Source organism: Callospermophilus lateralis, chromosome 16, assembly GCF_048772815.1.
Source record: "Callospermophilus lateralis isolate mCalLat2 chromosome 16, mCalLat2.hap1, whole genome shotgun sequence".
Lineage (NCBI taxonomy): Eukaryota > Metazoa > Chordata > Mammalia > Rodentia > Sciuridae > Callospermophilus > Callospermophilus lateralis.
Genome location: NC_135320.1, coordinates 66,141,959 through 66,163,073, shown reverse-complemented (window position 1 = coordinate 66,163,073; position 21,115 = coordinate 66,141,959). Strand labels below are relative to the sequence as shown.

The window sequence follows — 21,115 nt, the reverse complement described above, 5'->3', positions numbered from 1 at the left end:
GGGGAGGACACCTCATAAACAATAAGATACATTTTGCTTCCCAAATAAAAGAACTACCCATTCATCTACTCAAAAAAATATTTCTTGAACACCTACTTAGTGCAAGGTCCACAGTTGCAAAATGGTATAAGCATTATTAATATATTCATGCAAGTTGACTTTTCTTAGATGGCTAAACATTAAAATCATTTTGAAGGCTTGACAAGATCTCATCTCAGAATACCAAGTTAGTTTTCTGGAATTTCAGCCAAGTACTTGCATTTTCACCAAGTTTGTAGGTTACTTTTAGAATGATGAAATTATGAGGATATCCTGTATAATTTAGCTGATGCACAAGCAGGATGACTATCATATCTATAGTGATTCCCAGTGATGGAATTAGGAGAGACTTCACTGAAAAACTGATTATCTTTCTGGCAGATGAGAATTAAATGAAAGATATGGATAAAGCTTGTCATTTGAATAAACCTCCTGGAATATATATAAGAGATGGATATAAGAGCATTTATTATTTATTCATATTCAGGTTCTCTCTTGGCACTGCCATGTGAAGGTCAAAAATTCCAGAGATTCCCTAAAAACTTAATGTCCTCATCATAAAATGGTAGTCTAATGTGAAAGATTATATTACAATCAAATGAGATTACCCATGTAAAGTGTTTATTGTAGTCAGGTATGTAGTAAACCCTCAGTAGATGTTCTCTATTGCTCAGAAGAACCTACAAAGCTGGACTAGTCCCCTATATTTTAAGTGATGGAAAATTAGTTTAAGGATATGGCATTTATTTCCTCTTATAGAAAGAATAGACCTACTGAAGTGTTTCAATTTGGAGAGCAACATAGGTTTTAAATTTTTGAAAGTCCCTTTTATTTTGGAAAATGGAGAATACATTTTTAGTTCTTAAGTACTGATTTAAACAAATCAAGCCCGACATAAGTACTTAATTATTTATTTGTAATAATTGGATCTCACACCTTATAGTGCAAAAGAGTTTCTTAATTTAATTAATGACAATGCCAGCATAGATGTATTTGATAAAGAGGGAAACCTGTGTGGAAAGTGATATGATGCTAATTGGAAAGTAAGAAAAAAATTACAAGTAAGTAATATTTATTATGTATATGTGTATTTTTTAAACATTTATAGTCAGCCTGCTCTAATTATGTTCTTTTAGAGTTTGTATCTCTCCTACAAATAAATTGAATCAGAAAATATTTCTATATTTGACACTAAAATGAGACAATAGATACGTATTTCTCAATCTAGAATTTTATTCCAATTACTTTTTTCTGAAACTTTGACTTTTTTTTTTTTAAATTTTATTCTACAAATTCAGGTAGCTAACATACAAATAGATAGCTAATGTTAATGGAAAGATCGAGAAGAAAAGCCAATTTTTCTTTTTGTAAATAATAAAGGGGATATTGAGGAGAAAGAAGGCAGGTAAGATGTAAAATCCTATGGGCTTGATAACCTTGTGAGAAACAGGAAAAATTGAACAACATAAACCAGAGTTTGGGGGATATTTCTCTTTGTTCAATAGAGATAAGCTGAAACATTAGGAGGGCATGATTTGTATTTTGTTTCTTTTCTGACATGATTTATTCTGAGTTGACATAAAGCTACTTTTGGGGGGTATTGAGAATGTGTGATGGTTATACATTCCTATGAACAGATGTAGCTGGACTGAGATAATAAATTTATCCAAGATTTCTCTTGTGTAAAATATTGAATTTTTCTGTTTCCTGATCCACAGTAACTCTGGCAGATGGGAATCAATTGTTAGAATGACAATCTGTGTTTTCTGTCTTTGTTTTTGTTACTTTTTTTTTCCTTTTAGCAAATGTGCTCTTGTTCATAATGTTGTATCTTACATAATCATATTTATTTCAAAGGAAAATATTCATGGGTTGCCATTAAATATATCAATTGTTTGGAGGCTTCACACTCAGATTTGAGTAGAGCTTCAGCATCAATAGTCTGAGATTGGACTTTTGGCTGATTATAACATACATATATCATAGAAATCTTGTTCCTTTAAATTTGTTGAGACATATATTTAAATAAAACTAATATAAAATCCCACAGGGACTTGCAGCATCTATAAATCAATGAACAGCATTCTATTTTGAACTTGTAAAATGTACTTATTTTGATGGAGGAAACTACATGCAGTAATGACATGAACTTGCAAGGCCCTTTGAGGAATCTTAGAGGTCCTTAATGATCTCAGGATATATATAGTCTCTGAGAAAGACAAACATACATGTTACATAATAAATAGATTTTTCTCTCCCCTATATACCTAAGTGTACTTATGATATCTGCCACAAATAATTTTGCTTTTCATAGGGCCGCTTACAAAAAAAAAATAAAAATGGTAACAAAATAATAAAAGTCCAGAGATTTATCTATTTGACTCTCTTATAAATAGTTAAGTATTTGATTCAGGAGAACCATTTTTTTTTTTTTTTTTTTTTTTACTGCTTTTCATTCTCAAGCAATATGCTTAAGAGATAATGTACTAAGTCTTAATGAGTTTGCTTTTCTAATTGATAAAAATGTTCTCCTCCCATGGGCTAATGACATAATTGATAATTTGAGGAAAAATAGGGATTTTAAGATTAATTATATTTTTCCTTACACTAATTGTCTTGTTTTAACTAAATTACGCACATCATCTCATAAAATATTAAATGTTGAACACATCCTGCCCAATTAAATTATTTGTGTTTATCAATTATAATTTCAATTGCTATTAATTCATAATACATTACATACAAATAAGTATAATTGATCTCTATAAACATATTGCACTCTTTAACCTAAAAGGCCACTGCATATGATCAATTTATTTTCTCTTTTCTTTTGATTAATTTCCTGAACTTCTCATCAACTATTCATCTCTTTTTGTTGATGATGCAAATATAGTTTTGACTATGTAAATGTATTAATTCTATAAGCATTATATTTTTGTCTTCATACACTTTTCTAGCTCTATCTTGAGATAACAATGCTTCAGGTCCCATTGTTTTTTTTTTTTTTTTTTTTTTTTGTGGCAAAGTCAATAACATTTTAGCTGCATGTAGAAGTAACTTCTCATTTTGAGTTAGTCAAAAGATCAAAGGATTTAAATTATTGATACTTTATATAAATCATCCCATATTTTCTGTATGTGAATATTCCTAGGGCATTTGTGTGAACCTTTTGATATTAAACAGAAATATTCACTTCATGATAGTAAGAAAAATATTCTTTAACAATTATTTATTAATAATTTAAACTTATAACCTTACTTCCATGTCAAAAATCTTTAATAATAATATTAGTTAACATTCATTGAGTTTTTCTAATATTCCTGGGAAAATTTTAGGTATTGTGCATGTATTGTTTATGTATCACTCTATGACTGTGAATCCTGTATTTTCTCATCCCATTTTATAGATAAAGGAACTGAGGCATAGAAAAAAAATGTGAGAAATTGCAAACAAACAAATATAAAACCCCATACATGCAAGTAGTGGAGTCTCCATGCATATAAGATGTTACTCTTCATGCTAAATCCCCCCTCAATTAGACTCAGAAGGAATGTGTAACACTGTGCTTTGGTTGAGATTATAGGAGTATTTGCAATCTATTTTCTGCTTCCTTTTTCAGCTGCATTTCTTATTTCCTCCCCAAGAACATTACAAATGTGTTTGTGAGCGGGTGCGGAACATTTCTCTTCTTTTTCAAATAAGGAAAAGATAAAAAATATGTTAAAGCTCCATTCATTTAACACACTACTTCTCTGCCAAAACATCACATACACCTTCAGACTCAGTGTACTGAATTAATAAAAAATAACAATTTTTTTCAGTACTCAGTATGGTTTCTTGCATATGAAACAATTATTTGAACAAAGGCAAATCTTCATTTGTGATTATTTCGCTACATTCTAACCATTTGTTAAACCAATCAACTCTCCTTGTCCACATAGTTTCTTTACACTATGGCTGTTTATGTAGGTTCCCATGTTCCCAAACCACTTCTGTAGGTAATTTCATTTTCAGCATGTCATATGAGGCAGAGTACACAATAGGTGCTAATTACTTGTTTAATGAATAAATGAATTGTGCCTAAAGGTCATGAATATATTTAACATTTCCCCTTAATTTAGGATTATTCTATAGATTAGAAGTTTTTCTTTTTCTTTTTGATTCTGGGGATTGAACCCAGGGGTGCTTTACCACTGAGCTACATACCCAGTGACACCCCATTCCCCCTGCATTTTCTTTTTTTTTTTTTTTTTTAGACAGAATCTCACTGAGTTGCTTATGCTTGCTAAATTGTGGAGGCTGGTCTTGAACTTGCAATCCTCTTGCCTTAGCTTCCAAAGTAACTGGGATTAGAGATGTGTGTCACCATACTGGGCAATATAGGGTAAAATCTGATAAACAATATTCCTGAATATTCAATTATTCTGAGTAATGTTATATTAAACATTAGTTAAGGTAAACATGAGTAAATAAGCAAAACATTAAGGATTAAGGTAAGTTCAAGCAGAGTCTGCCCACAACATGTTCCCAAATCACTGCTGTCTATCAGTGACTATTAAAGGTCAGACTGTTCCTTCTAAAAAAACTTACAAATGTTCATCATATTACAGGTTACATAAAAGATAATATTTGTATTTAAAAAATGTTTGTTTAGTAGATTAATTAATCCTGAGGCACATTATGCCAGAAAAAAAATCTGCACAGTTAATAATACTATTTTATATAAATCTTCATATCAATAATCAGATTTATATCGAATTCAACCCTTGATCATCATGAATGTCTGCATTAGTTGCAAACATTATAATTCCAGTGTATATTTAAAAATTCTTCAAAAGCAACATAAAAATGAAAGAAATTTTTTGTATCCATTATTTAGAAAAATAAGTTTAAAATTGAATACATGAAATATATTTAGAATAATATCTTTTAAATACACTGTCATGTGCATAGACTCATGGTTCACTTCTTGTGCCTTTCCCACCAAAATGCAAAACCAATATTTTTATTTTTATGTTTTATATACGTATACATAGTTTGTAAAATTTATGAATGAATTTTTTTCTTTAACAAAAAATCTTATTGATAATCTTAGAAGTAATTAATTTATGCTTCCCTCCTAGTCCTTTTATCTGAATGCATTAAAGACTCATACAAAATCATTATGCAATTACTAAGAAAAACACATAATCACACACAATCTACTAAGAATACATAGACACACATGTACAAAGCTATCAGCTTTCAGTGGTATAATTAACACTTTTTGCTCAAGATTGATTTTCTTGTGAATGGAATTGGAAAGAAAAATTTCAGTTACAAATAAATATTGGTAATGTGAAAACAGGAGAATTTAATATTTTCAGTGAGGGTAACTGACTACAATAATTTGATAGCAGACATAACTTCAATTTTTTATATAAATTTGTCCCTAGATCCACTTCTGTTTGTTTTTGGCTACAACAGCAGATTTGTTGATCCAATCACATTAGAAAAAAATCACTCAGGGCCCATCTTTGAATGCCAAAGACATAATTTTACAAAATTTACACTCATGAAGCTTAAAATGGCTCAGTATTTTTTTTTTTTTAAAGAGAGAGTGAGAAAGGGAGAGAGAGAGAGAGAATTTTAATATTTATTTATTTTTTTAAATATCGGCGGACACAACATCTTTGTTTGTATGTGGTGCTGAGGATCGAACCCGGGCCGCACGCATGCCAGGCGAGCGCGCTACCGCTTGAGCCGCATCCCCAGCCCCTGCTCAGTATTTTGATCACCATTATTAAGCAGAGAAGCCTTGGTTAAATAGAAGTCTTTAAAAAATTTTTTTAAAAGTCTTTCTCTTGTTAATTCTATAAATATCCTGTTGATTTTATCACTTAAATGAAAATTAATCCTTAAAACAGGATAGTATATGTTAATATTTAACCACTCAGAGTTTTATTAATGTAAATAAAAGGTGGATATATAATTTAAGCTACAGGATTTTCAGATAGTTCAGCTTTACTTTCTTTAGTGCCCATAAACAATTGCTGAGGTAAAATAAAAAATGAAGAAGGTCATCAACGTATCACTGCTATGACTTACCAGATAATCTGATAAATTTACTTTCTTACTTAAAATAATTATGTTCAACAGAGATTAGCTAGCCCAACTCAGTCTCTACTGAAAAAAATAGAAGGGAGCACGTACTTGGAGTCACAAATTCTCTTCTAGTAGTTGATTATTTTATTATGTAAAAAAGTCATTCATGCTATACAAAATCTGGAAATGCAAGAAAATATGAGAGCATACAAACCATCAGTAATCTTACTCTCAAGAATCATCAGCATCGCTACTTGGAACATTTTCATTTGATTATTTTTCTTCATGAATATATGCATATTACGATTGTTTTAAACTTACAAAATTTCTATTACATAATTTATAGAGATTTGTATTATTTTTTAATGTTAAAACTTGCTCAAACATTTTACCATGCTATCTAAAAGACTTGTGTTAAAATGGAGGAGGGTCTCAATTTTCTATTCTATATCACTTCACATAGTTTTATTGATTCTACTCCCAGAGAAGGAAATCACTACTGCTCGATAGGGATAGTTTTCTGAATATATGAATAGAGTTTTTTGAATAGAGTTCTTTGTAGAAAAAGTGGAGAAATTAATATATACAAAATTTGATTTTTCTCAATAAGAAGGACTACTGAAATGACCATAATACTGAAGAGTAATAATATATTACTGTTTAAGACTCAAAAAGAACTAAGAATATAGCAAAGAAAGTACAAATTGTATCAGTAATCAGAGGAATTTAATGTATGAGGACTTTTGGTGGATTTAAATGAGATCGAAGACTATTTCTATCTCTTATTGGATTAAAAAAAACTGATTGGGGAAGCAAGAGTTAAACCCATGATATTAAAAGTAAGTAATGATTTAATGGTAACTATTTCTAGGGCCATACACTCAAGATTGCAAATAATAAAAATAAACAAGAAATACAGAACTTGATGCATACTTAGAGGTTTAGCTAAATTAAGGTACTGATCATTGGAATTCCAGTTTTCAGTTTCCTCTTATCTCAGTCTGAACTGCCCAAATGTATTCCCAAATGACAGTGTTGCCCCTGCTCTTTATTGCCTTACTTTCTAATCTATCAAGTCACTGCTTTTATGTCATTTTCTGTTCTAGTGTATAACACAATTTAAGGTACTTGGAGTACTGTGTTATTAGGGTGTTTTCCATTTTCAGAATTAGATATTTATATTAATAATTAATATATGGATTCACTTTCTTTATTATACTATTCTTTCACGTAAGGAGCATTTGTTGAATACTTCCTTAAGATGTTGGGCTCTAAACTGTCCTTCTGGAGCTTCCGTCCATATGCAGTAGAGATAAACATTGAAAAACCAATTGTACAGTTACTTATTCATTATTAGGAAATATAGAAGGTAGCACTATGAGACCAGAAAAATAACTTGATCAAGGAGTAATGGAATATATAAGGCATTGTCATACTTTTGGATTTATCATAGGACTGAGTTTTTAATGTATTTTAATGAAATGCATAGGTATATAATAATATATATATCTTAATATATCTTGATATATTAAGATATATATATTATATATTGTATATATCGATATATTAATTAATATATAAAATATATATACTGTATTTTATATATTAATTAATTAATATATTTTTGAAAGGTGAAAAGTTTTTCTAACTCATATAACTGTACATTAGATTAGTTTCAAAACGTAACTCTTTCTCTTCCTTGTGGAACTCAGAATCTCACATATGCTAGGCAAATTATACTCCCAACTCCCTTTTAAAAATAATTGTATTGGGCTAGGGATGTGGCTCAAGCGGTAGCGCGCTCGCCTGGCATGCGCACAGTGCTGGGTTCGATCCTCAGCACCTCATACAAATAAAGATGTTGTGTCCTCTGAAAACTAAAACAATAAATAAGAAAAAAAAATAATTGTCTTTTTTTAAATCTTTTTTTTTATTGTTGATTACTTGATTTCGAGAAGGGGGTCTTGAAATTTTGAATTGAGTGACCAATATGTTTCTGCCTCCCAAGTAACTGGGGCCACAGGGATATGCTATAGTCCTTAGCTTTATTTCATTTTATTCTCACAATAAATTATTTTCCTTTCCCATTTGGCAATTTTATTTTAGAAATTTTTATTTTATTATCAGGAATTTTTATTTTTTCAGTAGCAGACCATTAGGCCTGGAGTTAGAAACAAACGTAAACATAATCACAGGGCTATTTAATGGTTGGTGTTATAACAATTCAAAAGATATAGTTTTATAATGGACTTCAAATGTACATTTAAGTTGAATCTTGTTAGTACAGAAAGTTATCAATGTAAAATCTACTTTGTTATAACATAAATATCCAATTTTGGCAAATTTTGCATAATGTCTTCTGCTTTTGAAGGTTATTTAGATTATTATCATTATATGTTCTTAGCAATTGGTTTGGACTCCTGTCCTGAGCCACAAACTCCTAGCAGTGGAATTAAAATTGGAGACAGATATATGGTTGGTGATGTGGTATCCTTCCAGTGTGATCAAGGCTATTCTCTTCAGGTAAATCTATTTTAAATTGTAGTTTTGATTTTCATTATTCTTTCAGAATAGTTTAACAGATTAATGATTGATAATCCACAGGCTTTACAACAATCTTGATCCTGAGTTGCTTAATTTAGCCTTAAGTTAGAGTGTTCAATTTATTAGTAAAATAAATGCATGAGAAAAAGTGCTAGAATATACTAAATTTGTTTTGTTTTGTGTTTGCTTTTTTGGAAGTGATCCAGAAGTGAGTTATTAATCAACATTTATCTTTACTTCTGTCTCTATTTAGATAGGATAGTGAGAATTAAACTCCTGATACCTAGAATTTGAAAATGAAATGAAGTACTACTTAAAGTATTAAATGAAACTTCCATGATAATAAATCTTCAAATTAGCAAAAATCTACTCCAAATACATTTTGCTAATATGCTTTTGTATACATGTACTGATCCTCTTTGTAAGGATTTTTGGAGGGTCTCATGTTTATTGTATCATAAAAGTCCCTGTAAGACTAGACCTATTAAGAAATTATTCTTAAAAATGGAAATGAGAAACTATTTCATAATTTAAGTAAACAAATTTCTTAGGCAATACAAAATTACAAATTAATAATTTTTATTCTTTAAGATAGTATCACAAATAATTATTCTCAGAAGTGTAGTCAGATTTAGAAGTGTAATCGGATTATTTTAGACTTTATATTTTCATATAAAATTTAATATACTTTGACCTGTTTAATATTTTTAGAGAAGATTCTTACAGTAATTCTTTAGCATATCTCACATTGAATATTATTAGCAGCTTATTGTAAACCACTACATATATAGGGCCCTTTCAGTTGTGTAATCATTGCAATGACTTAGTAGAATATCTTTTTATAGAAAAATATTAAAGCCATCTTTTAGTGTGATATGAAGTCTTAATTTTTTCTACCAAGATCATGCAGTTATTTTTTACATTTTGTCACTAATACATATAATAACCTTTCTTACTTTAAATCATAATGATGTTTCCAATAAAAGTTGAAATATATGTAAAAATGATAATATATATCTACACATTTATTTTCATAATAATCAATCACTATAATGCATTTAATTTGGACTTTTTATAAATGTATACTGAGTCACATTGTCTTATTTATATAGGGTCACTCTCACATTACATGTATGCCTGGACCAGTAAGAAGATGGAATTATCCAATCCCAATTTGTTTGGGTAAGTTAAAAGAATATATATGATTTATAAGCTTCATATAATTTTAAGTAAATACTCTGTATATCATGTTCAAACACATAATTTGCCCCTTCTTGCCTTTTGAAAATAATATTTTGAAATAAGTATTTCATTATTTTAAAGGTTTTAAACTCTTACAATTTTTAACCCTAAATTTCTGTTTCAACAGATGAGTTAAAACTGTAGAAACTGAGAGAATTTGTATGTTTTAATTACCCTTACAGGGTTTACTCAGAGTGCCATGATAAAAATACCTATAATATGTCAAAAATAAGTAAATACCTTATTGCTTACAATTGAGCCACAAAGATAAGGAACCTGAAGAATCTTCCAAAGGGCACATGATACCCGCTGAGATGTATTCAGTGGTGACAGGCAATATAAAGAGTATATCAAAAGGGAACCTGGGTACTTTGAAAGGATAGCTTCCATGTGAGGAGGGGATACTGGGGATTGAACTCAGGCACACTCAACCACTGAGCCACATCAATAGTCCTATTTTGTATTTTATTTAAAGACAGGGTCTCACTGAGTTCCTTAGTGCCTTGCTGATACTGAGGCTGGCTTTGAACTCACTATCCTTCTGTCTCAGCCTCCAGAGCCACTAGAATTGGAAGCATTGGGTACCGTGCCTGACTAACCCCAATTTTTTGATCTAAATTAATTGTCCTTCCAAATTATTTCTGTCCATCCTTTACTTTTTTGCCTTTTCCTCATTTTTGGTAGCTGTGTGCAACCATTAATATTCTGAGCTCTACAGAATTTGAAAAAAGAATGTGATGTATGGATTCCTACCTTCAAAATATTCATTTACCATTTGGCATGGTAGAAATAAGTGAAATTAATTTAAAACAGAATAGTTAGTGTTAAATGTTGCCATTGATTACACTATAGTATTTCAGAAAAGGTAGAAAAGTAACTGAAATTATTGGAAAATAATTTTCTTTTGTTCCTCCAAAATATCTGGCAGATTGCTTATTTTCTGGTTCACAAATCTGTAACTTTCTTATCTGATGACTAGAGTTTTAACATTGTTTGAATCAGCTTCCTGTCTTCAGTATCTCCTATAGTTTTACATAGAATTTTATAATTAAGCATACTTAAGATACATGGAAAAAGAAGATATCCCTTTCTGGGTTGTAAAAAGACACAAGCAAAAGAATTTGCACGACTTATGACTACCTCCTCCTGAGTCTTATGGTTTTCCTTCCTCGACACTGTTGATGTCTCTTCCTGTTAAGTTGAGCCAGTCCAATAGAATTAGCCTCATTCAACATTAATTACCTCCCTAAAGGCCCTGTTTCCAAATAAAGTCACACAGGGGCTACTTAGGACTTCACCATACAAATTTAGTCTATAATAGCTATGACATTGTACATAATTCTATGTGGAAAGTATTAGAAAATTATATTAAGAGTAATTATTTTTAAATGGCAAAGATATGGAAAGCCCTCAGACTTAGGATGGGTGATATTTTGAAAGGTAATATTTTTAGGTATTATATGTAATTTATAAATGCATACTGTGCCAATTGAAAAACTGCACATACAAATATTGTTCCTTATTGTGAACATTTATATGCAAAGTTGATGTTGATTGCAAATGTTAGTATACTATGTAAATGAGTCTTGTGTGTATGTATTGAGTATAAAAATTGATATTATAGAAGTACAAAGAACAAAATAAATTATGTTTATTTTTATGATATGAGAAACAAGTGTTCAGTTTTTTGTTCATTACTATACCCCATCATCTACTATGATTCTCAAATATCTGATAGATAATATTGTAAATGTACAAAATAAAGATTTGGGTTGCTACAACATATGTATATTTATGTTTTCTTTCTTAATATTAACTTATACAAATTTCTAATTCCATAACATATTTTCAAAATAACTTCCTAGAGCTGAGCCTATAATTATCTAACTTGTATTAGAGTCTCATTTTTTTCCTTCTTTCAAACATAATACTAAATAAGTGTTTTTCAGATGCTTTTATATATACCTATTTGTTTGCTTAGAATTTTACCTAGATTAATTATATCATTTCATATAATTGTTTAAAAACTTTAATAACTATTGTCAAATTACTTTTAGAAGTTTGTAGTAGGGCTGAAGTTGTGGCTGAGTGGTAGAGTACTTGCCTAACACATGTGAGGCCCTGGGCTCCATCCTTAGCACCACATAAAAATAAACAAATAAAATAAATGTATTGTGTCCATCTACTGCTAAAAAATAAATATTAAAAAAAGAATTTGTAGCAATTTAAGTAACATTGTAGTATTCTGTTATTGTTTTCATTCTGATAGATACCTAGAATCAATTATTTTTCTTAAAATTTTGTGATTTTTAGATAAAATTTTACTCCATTTTTATGAAATCTGCATTTCATTGTGTATGATTAAAAGGTAAAAAATGAATAGAAGTTATATTTCATAAAATCAAACTAGAAAGTTTTATTATTTGGATTAAATTATATGAAACCATATGGAATACTCAACAGACTTTGATGTCCAATATTGCTATTTTCTGATTTCAGCACTAGGTAAAAGAGTTTTGTAGTATTCAAGTATCTGTTTTTTCACCTGTTAAATGAGGCAACAATGTTTGCCTCATAGGTAACTATGAAAGCTATAGGAGAGAATGTGTTTAAAGTGTTTAGCACTGAACCTGGAATACACAAAGCACTCAAGAGTTATAGCTATTAAAATGAAAAATACCTATTATTTAGGGTCCAATAATATGGAATACATGTTTCTGAAAGAGAAATAATCATTATAAGAGAATATTTGATAAGGACAATACCTGAAGTATATAATTAAATATAAAAAGGCTTAAAGCAATTCACAGTACGATCCTATTTTCATTATACCAATTTAGACACACATTTATTTATGCAGAGAAAAAGGGATGTAAAGTAAAAATGATTATCTATGAGTGGTGGAATTAGAGGGCATTTTTCTTTCTTTTCTATTGTTTTTATTTTCATTTATGTATTTATTTGCTACTGGGGATTGGATGTGGGAATTCTTTACCAATGAAAGACATCCCCAGTCTTCTTTATTTTTTTTTTTAATATTTATTTTTTTTAGTTTTCGGCGGACACAACATCTTTGTTTGTATGTGGTGCTGAGGTTCGAACCCAGGCCGCACACATGCCAGGCGAGCACGCTACTGCTTGAGCCACATTCCCAGCCCCTCTTTATTTTTTAGTTTGAGGGTGGAACTCACAGAATTGCTTGAGACTGTGATCCTCAGTCCTCACAAGGATTCCAGGCATGTACCACCACACTATTTCTAATATTTATATATTTATGTATTTACATTTTCTGAATGTTGAACAATTTAGCAGATAATGTAAAATACTTGCAATGAAACCATGGCCACATTGAAAGGAGATACTGAAGACAGGAGGCTGATTCAAACAATGTTAAAACTCTAGTCATCAGATAAGAAAGTTACAGATTTGTGAACCAGAAAATAAGCAATCTGCCAGATATTTTGGAGGAACAAAAGAAAATTCATAAGATATTTTAGATATTAGATACAAAGGAGAGAGAAGAATCAGATGATTTTATCTTAGAGAACTAAGGTATGGTCATGTCCCTAACAAAAAGAATATAAGGGGCCTATAAAGGAGCCTACTTGGAAGCCACTGATAACATACATGGAATTGTCATTCATGGAATGGAAGCCACAGGTACATACATGGAAATGTCTTTTGTGGAATAGAAACCTGTGAGATTGCTCACATTGATGAAATAGAAATGATACAAGAAATGATCTAGGCACAAAAATGGTTTTGTTTGGGTATTTATTTAGTGTGATTTTCATGGGTTATCATTTCAGTTTCTTACTTTTTTGTTATTTGTTTACTCTTAATTCTCCTTCCTTTTTCCCTCTCTGATTTTGAAATTTCATTTTCAGGTGGGTGGCCAAGGCAGAGAACAGGATTTTAACATCATATCTAGAGAGAGGGGAAATAGAATTTAAGGACGATGATTTGGAATTGTCAGAGTGAAAAATAAAAAATTGCTCTTGTCTTTTATTAAAAATTAAGAACGCAGCAAAGCAAACTGCAAATTCAATTTTTTCAGATTTTTTTTTTTTTGCACATAAAGGGTTTATTTTAAATGTTTTAAGGATAGGATAGAGTTACATTATAATTATAAAAATCACAGATTAACAGATTTTTATTGTGTATACTTCTAAATGCAGAAAACAGGGCACTGTCTACACATTGTATAGAATAGATTTAAAATTAAAAATGAATTCAAGCTTACCTAGACTTGAAATGTAAATACAAAGACCTCTGCACTAATGATAGAAAATACAAAGAGCACAGCATTTTCAAGGAACCACACTCATTTCAATCATAATTAGTCATAATAATTGTTCCTGGGTTGTCTCTGGAGAACTTTCATTTTTTTAAGATAATCAGTTTAAGAGTGTTTTCAGGCACTAGAATTTGTGACAATCAGGATAGTCTTCAAATAGGTCTACAGTATTCAGAGATTCAACCCCAATATACTAGGGGTTTAGTACATAAAACAAGAATAGAAAAGAAATCTGATTTAGAATTAACTGATTTTTTAAAAAAAATATTTATTTTTTAGTCACATGTGGACTAAATAACTTTATTTTATTTTTATGTGGTGCTGAGGATCAAACCCAGTGCCTCACGAGTGAGCACTCTACCACTGAGCTATAACCCTAGCCCATAGCTTTATTTTTTTAAAGAATGTACAGTCCCTTCAAATGCTGCATGACATATTCAACTGGAAAATCTCCTTGTGTTGGCAAAATAGTTTTGATTGACAAAATTACTCTCTTAATTATCAGGTTTTGTGATGAATGTATATGGACAGTTGAATTTTAGAATAATGAATTGGTAAACATTAATAGTATATATAAGTGAAAATTCCTTTGGTTTAAGGATGAAAGAACTGAGATTTTAATGGATAGAGAATTATGCAGAGTTTCATGATAATTCAAAATTTGAAAGAAAGGTCATGCATGTTACACTAAGATTTTATGCATCTCCCTAGTAAAATCTGCTTGAGGCATTATTTCTTTAGTTCAAATAGTAAAAGACAGCTGCCAAACTGGTTATTGAATATTGTACAGAACATTGATAAAATTTCTATTGTCTTTGTGATATATAACTTGAAGTTTCAGTAACTTTTTTTGTTCTTAACAAGAAATAAATGAATGAAATTGTAAATAACTGTTCTCTATAGATAACTTTTGGACTTGATATGTAGTCATGACATTTGATTCTTTATTTAACAATTAACAGATGCACGTTTACAGAATATCTTCAATGAGATAAAATATGCCTGTAGAGGAAAGATTGATCACTTCAAATGTAATTAGCATTTAATATGTTTGAAATATCTATGTAAAAATATAACAAAGAAATGATTCAAAACATTACTAGAAGAACTTAAAAAAAAAGAAATGAACTGCTGGCTGTGGAAAAGGGGATATGTTCTTTGTTTGATTGTATTTAATGCACATGAGCAGTTATTTGTCATGCAAAAATTATTTTAACTTGTACTTATTTCCGAGGAGAGAAATATGATGACTTTTATACAATTTTAGAAAATGCATTGCCAATTGATTATATTTGGTTACTGGTAAATGGCAAATGACTGTTGACAATATTCAAATTTATATCAGTTTTAACTCAGAGACTTGATGACAACCTAAAATGATCCAATATGCTTTTAATATAGCAAATTATTCCACAACTCTGGCTTACATGGAACCTTTATTGTTTTGCAGCTCAATGTGGTGGTGCTATGTCAGATTTCAGTGGTGTGATCCTCAGTCCTGGATTTCCTGGAAACTACCCCAGCAGTTTAGATTGCACATGGACAATCAAGTTGCCCATAGGTTTTGGTATGCATATTATTAAATTATAAGAGATTTTTCAGTAGTCACTAATTCATTCTTTTAAAAAGTATCAGTGTTTGAAAAGATTTACAAAGTATTCACAAAATACAATTTAGCTTGAGAGTACCTATAATTATTTAAATTGAGGAATAAAATTTGAATAATTGTTGCTTAAGCCAAATGTATTTCACTTGTATACTTGGTTAATTGAAAGTATATGGGTATTTTCTCTTTTTTCTTATTTGTTATTTTTTTTCATACATGACAATAGTGGAATGCATTACATTCATAATTATCCACAGCACAGTTTTTCATAACTCTGTATATAAAGTATGTTCACGATAAATTATAACATTATACATGAGCACTCTTATTGATTTTTTTTGCTTTACAATTCTTAATACACCTTTATGATATTTTTAATTTTTTTGTTTGTAGATAGATACAACATCTTTCTTTCTTCTTTCTTTCTTTCTTTCTTTCTTTCTATATGGTGCTAAGGATTGAATTTAGAGCCTCACACATGCTAGGCAAGTGCTCTACCACTGAGCTACAACCCTACCTATCTTATTAGTTATTTTAACAAAAATATTGTACATATTTATGTACAACAAGACATTTTAAAATATGTGTACACTATAGAAGGGCTAAATTTGTTAATATGAATTACCTCATATTCTTATCTTTTTTTTGTACAAACATTTAAAATCTATTCTTAGCAATTTGGAAAATACATTTTTATTTATTAATTATAGTCACCACATTGTATAATAGATCTCTTGAACTTTTTTCCCCTATCCAATTAAAATTTTAAATATTTTGACTTAGTGTATCCTAATACCTACTTCCCCTCACTCTCCAGGAACAACAACCTAATATCTGCTTCTATAAGTTTACCTCTTTTAGATTCCACATAAAAGTGGGATCATGTGACTTTTGTTTTCATTACTGGCTTATTTCACCTAACAAATGCTTTCCACGTTCATTCATGTGTCATAAGTGATAATAATTTCTTCATTTTTGAAGGCTGAATTTATTATATGTATAATCTTTATTCATTATATATATATTTATATGTCTATATATTTATGTCTATATATTTATATGTCTCTCTATATGTATATACATATACATATATATACATATACATCTAAATACATATACATATATATCTCATATATGTGTGTGTATATATATGTATGTATATATCTATATATGATGATCTTTATCCATTCATCTATTGCTAGACAGTATATTCCTTATCTTGGCTATTATGAAAAATGCTGCAACCAATGAACATGTTATACAGATATCTCTTTGACATACTGATTTCAATTCCTTTGGATATATCCCAGTGTGGAATTTTGGGGATATATGGTAGATCTAAATAGATAACCTATGTTAGATCTGTATAGCAATGATGAATTCAACATATATTTCATGTATAATTGTTGGTGTAACTCTTATTACCATGAGCAAACAGTACATAGCTAAATTATTTTCTGGTAATCTCTTGAGTTCACACGTTTTCTCTGTAAATAAATTAGATTTTGAAATTTTCAAGTAGTAAACGTATCCTAATGTTAGATATAAATACACATTTAGATATTATACCTTTCTAATTCTAATGATATCATTTCCAATATTGAATATTACAATAATATGGAGCATTTAGGAAATTTTTCTTAATCTTGTGTTACTAATATATTACCATACAGCATTTTCAAATCCCATGAGCCTGTTAATGAATATGATGAGGGGATTGATTGAGGGTAGATTTGTTCATTAAATCCCAGAAGACTAGAATGAGTGGGTACTCATTGAAGAAACATAGAAAAGCTAATTGTTCTGGGTAGATAGCAAACTCAAGGCTCAGACCTTGAAAGTGTGCCTCTACAACTAGATGGAAGCATATCCAAGTATACTGATATAAGAGTCTGCATGTGTATGTGTGTGTTTATGTCAAATGTGGTTAAAAGTAAAGTAATATTAGATATTTTTTTCTTTTCCAGGTGTACATCTTCAGTTTGTAAATTTTTCCACAGAAACTATACATGATTACTTGGAAGTAAGAAGTGGATCCTCAGAAACTAGTACTGTAATTGGCAGGCTTAGTGGTCCTCAAATACCATCTTCCTTATTCAGCACAACCCATGAAACCAGCTTGTATTTTCATAGTGACTATTCACAAAACAAACAAGGATTTCACATTATATATCAAGGTGAGAGGAATGAAGAAAAATGAAAACTTATTTAAGCTCTATTTGCAATTTAAAATCGTTAACCAAATATAAGTATTTTCTGAATTCTGTCTCAGAAGGGAAATGGACTTAAACCAAGGCAAATTTCAATAAGGAAGATTTTTTAAATAATGCAGCTCTCAGGGAACTGTACAGGAAAATGATGTTTTTCTGAGGCCTTAGAAAATCATAGCCAGGGAAAAAAGATTGAGTTCACCTTAAGTTAATACACAGTTACAAGTTAAGCAAGGCAAGACAATTAAGCAAGGCAAACTGGAAATCGAAGATTTATCTTTGCTTTTATATCAAATTGAACATTTTGAAAAGATATAGCATTATTCTTGTACATTAAATTTTTTTCTTTACTTTGTGAAAGAATAAAACTACATTCCTTGATTTGCTCTATTGCCATGAAAATAAAAAATAAATACCTTGATAGTCATATTACCTTAGAGCTTGTCTCATATAAAGCTGCTGCATAATCTTGAGCAAGATTTTTATCCCTTTTGAATATAGGCTTGCACTGAGGCAGAGCTAAGCTAAAATGCTGATGGTCTCTATTCAATCTAATGTAGCATCAGTCTTGACCCTCATTTCATAATGAAACTAGTTATCATACCTTCCAAATATGTCATGTTTAATTTTGTGTTATAGAATACATGTAAGGCATATACCATGATGCATATTATTAATAATTATGCAGTACATTTTAGCAATTTTATTATGCTATTGTTTCTGATCTTAAAAGTAAATTCTGTTCAAATTAAATATTTAAAATTATGATGAAATTCTACACCGTGTAGCTTTAGCAACTGTAATTAATCAAAGCATCTTGAAATTTTGTTGCATATCTGCCTGATTATTAAAGGACTTTATGAGCTTGTGATACTTTTGAATGTAAGCTCCCTTAGAACAAGAATTTGGTATTATTCATTGATGTATCTGAAGTGCCTAGAACATAAGAACACTAGGAGTCATCTCTACCACCTCTTAGTATGGAATTACCTATATTCAAAAGAAAATTAATCATTTTAAACAGAATAGGATAACTAAGATTTACTCTTTTTCTTTGTTGCATGAAGGCTCAAAATCATAGTTGTAATGCCCTCTAGAAGTTTAACCATCCTATGCCAAGCTCTGCTGTTCACTTATATTGGCTTCATTTTCTTTTTCCTACCCTCATTTTGCTTCTGCCACTCAAAGTAATGTTATTCAAATGATATGAAACTAGAATTCAAACATATTATTTGTCAGTTTGTCCTTGGAAAAAAATCATTATTGACATAATAGAAGTATAAAAGAGAAAACATTGTTCTATTGTTATTGACATTAACATTATTGACATAAACCATTGTTGATGACAATGACTAGATACAATTTATGAATCACATAAAATTTAAGACTATTTTCTTTAATGGAATTTTAAAGAAGTTGATGTTATGTGTATAGTTATATATGAATCTATATAACTTACTAATTTATTTTTTGATTGATGTTGTGTAGACTTTTAGAGCATTCTGAATTTTATAAAAATGCATAGTATACAATTAAGTATTCCCTTCTAATGAAAAACGTGATTGCAAAATTAGTGATATTATTAGAAATATTAGGTTTATTAAGTCCTATGTTGTATGTAATACTAGGATGAGAACTTTTGTTTTGAACATTTAAAATATGGTTCCTACACTTTCTTTATTAAAATGAAAAGATACAAACAAGAACATTGTATGAATTTTTGTAGGATCATACATTTGTCTGAGTCCCTTTCTATTAAAATGCTTATTTAAATATCATTGAAAATTTAAAGGGATTATTTAATAGAATAATATGTCCCAACCCCCAATCATAAAATTATATGAATTGGCCTTACATTGGGTCTGACATATTTTAGTGTATGTATCATTACTTAAAGTGAGAGACAGATTAAGAATAAAAGCACCTAATATTTTTAAAGATTTTATTCATTCTAAAACCTCTAGTTATAAATATTGGAGTTATATTTTATTAAAAAATGGGATAATTTATTCATATTCAAATGTAATTTTTATTTGAAGAATATATAATTTTAATGGTCTACAGCAAAATAATTTCTGGTTGTCAGCCACTTAAATTCTATTAATTAGAATATAAATTTCAACTTCTAAATAAAGTCATAATTACTTACATGAGTATATAACATGTTCATAAGTTTAAATTCATTCAGCAGTGTTTATCAAGTACATACTGTGTGAAAGGAAATGAGCAAGGCTTTAGGATACAGTGATAAACAACAACAACAACAAAATAGCAACTCTTATCCCATATAGAATATAAAGCAAGAGGAGTATGAACAAATAAACAGTTATGCCTCAGTATCAAAAATCACAACAATAGATATACAAAGTTTAGTTTCTACTAGAGGAAAATTTTTCCTAGTACTTTATTTTACTAAATATGTCTCTGAGGAAATCTAACAGAGGGATATTGAGGTCTAGTTTTAGAAAAAAATTCTAAAAATTTTAAGAAGACTCAGAATTTGACTTATACCTACACTTATTTTATTCTCTGTTCGTGCAACATAACCAAGAGACAATTGCATTCTAATGAAGAAAATCAGAATATGTTTGATTAAAATTATGACTCTAGGAGGAGTTTACATTTTCATTCAGATTTATAATTTAGATAGCACAAATGGGTGAAGAAACTGATTCATTTTTATGAATTGTACTAACATTTAAATATGAAAATTACAGCTATTAGAAGAAATTCTTATCACTGTCTTTAACAGCATTTATTATAAGTAATAATTACTATTTATAACTAACTATAAGCAGCATCACATATATTCATAAGTTGCTAATACTATTCATCTATGGTCTCTGAAATTCAGAAAAGATAATGTCTTCATTATTTTTTCTAGCTTATCAATTGCAAAGCTGTCCTGATCCACGCCCATTTCGAAATGGTTTTGTGATTGGCAATGATTTTACTGTGGGTCAAACCATTTCATTTGAATGCTTCCCAGGATACACACTAATTGGAAATTCAGCTCTCACATGCCTTCATGGAGTCAGTCGTAACTGGAATCATCAACTTCCAAGGTGTGAAGGTATGTTTCTAAATTGAAGC

General features: G+C 29.7%; 1 protein-coding gene across 3 annotated transcripts in view; it reads left to right on the top strand.

Annotated features, from left to right (window-relative positions):
• Positions 1 to 21,115, top strand: part of Csmd3 (CUB and Sushi multiple domains 3) — a 1,108,856-nt gene that overhangs the window by 995,759 nt on the left and 91,982 nt on the right. For all 3 annotated transcript variants that reach the window (XM_076835404.2, XM_076835403.2, XM_076835402.2), the window contains 5 exons: positions 8,528 to 8,646; positions 9,780 to 9,849; positions 15,657 to 15,773; positions 17,780 to 17,989; positions 20,907 to 21,095. In XM_076835404.2, the coding sequence (XP_076691519.2) occupies positions 8,528 to 8,646; positions 9,780 to 9,849; positions 15,657 to 15,773; positions 17,780 to 17,989; positions 20,907 to 21,095 (705 nt within the window). The remainder of the gene's footprint in view (positions 1 to 8,527; positions 8,647 to 9,779; positions 9,850 to 15,656; positions 15,774 to 17,779; positions 17,990 to 20,906; positions 21,096 to 21,115) is intronic.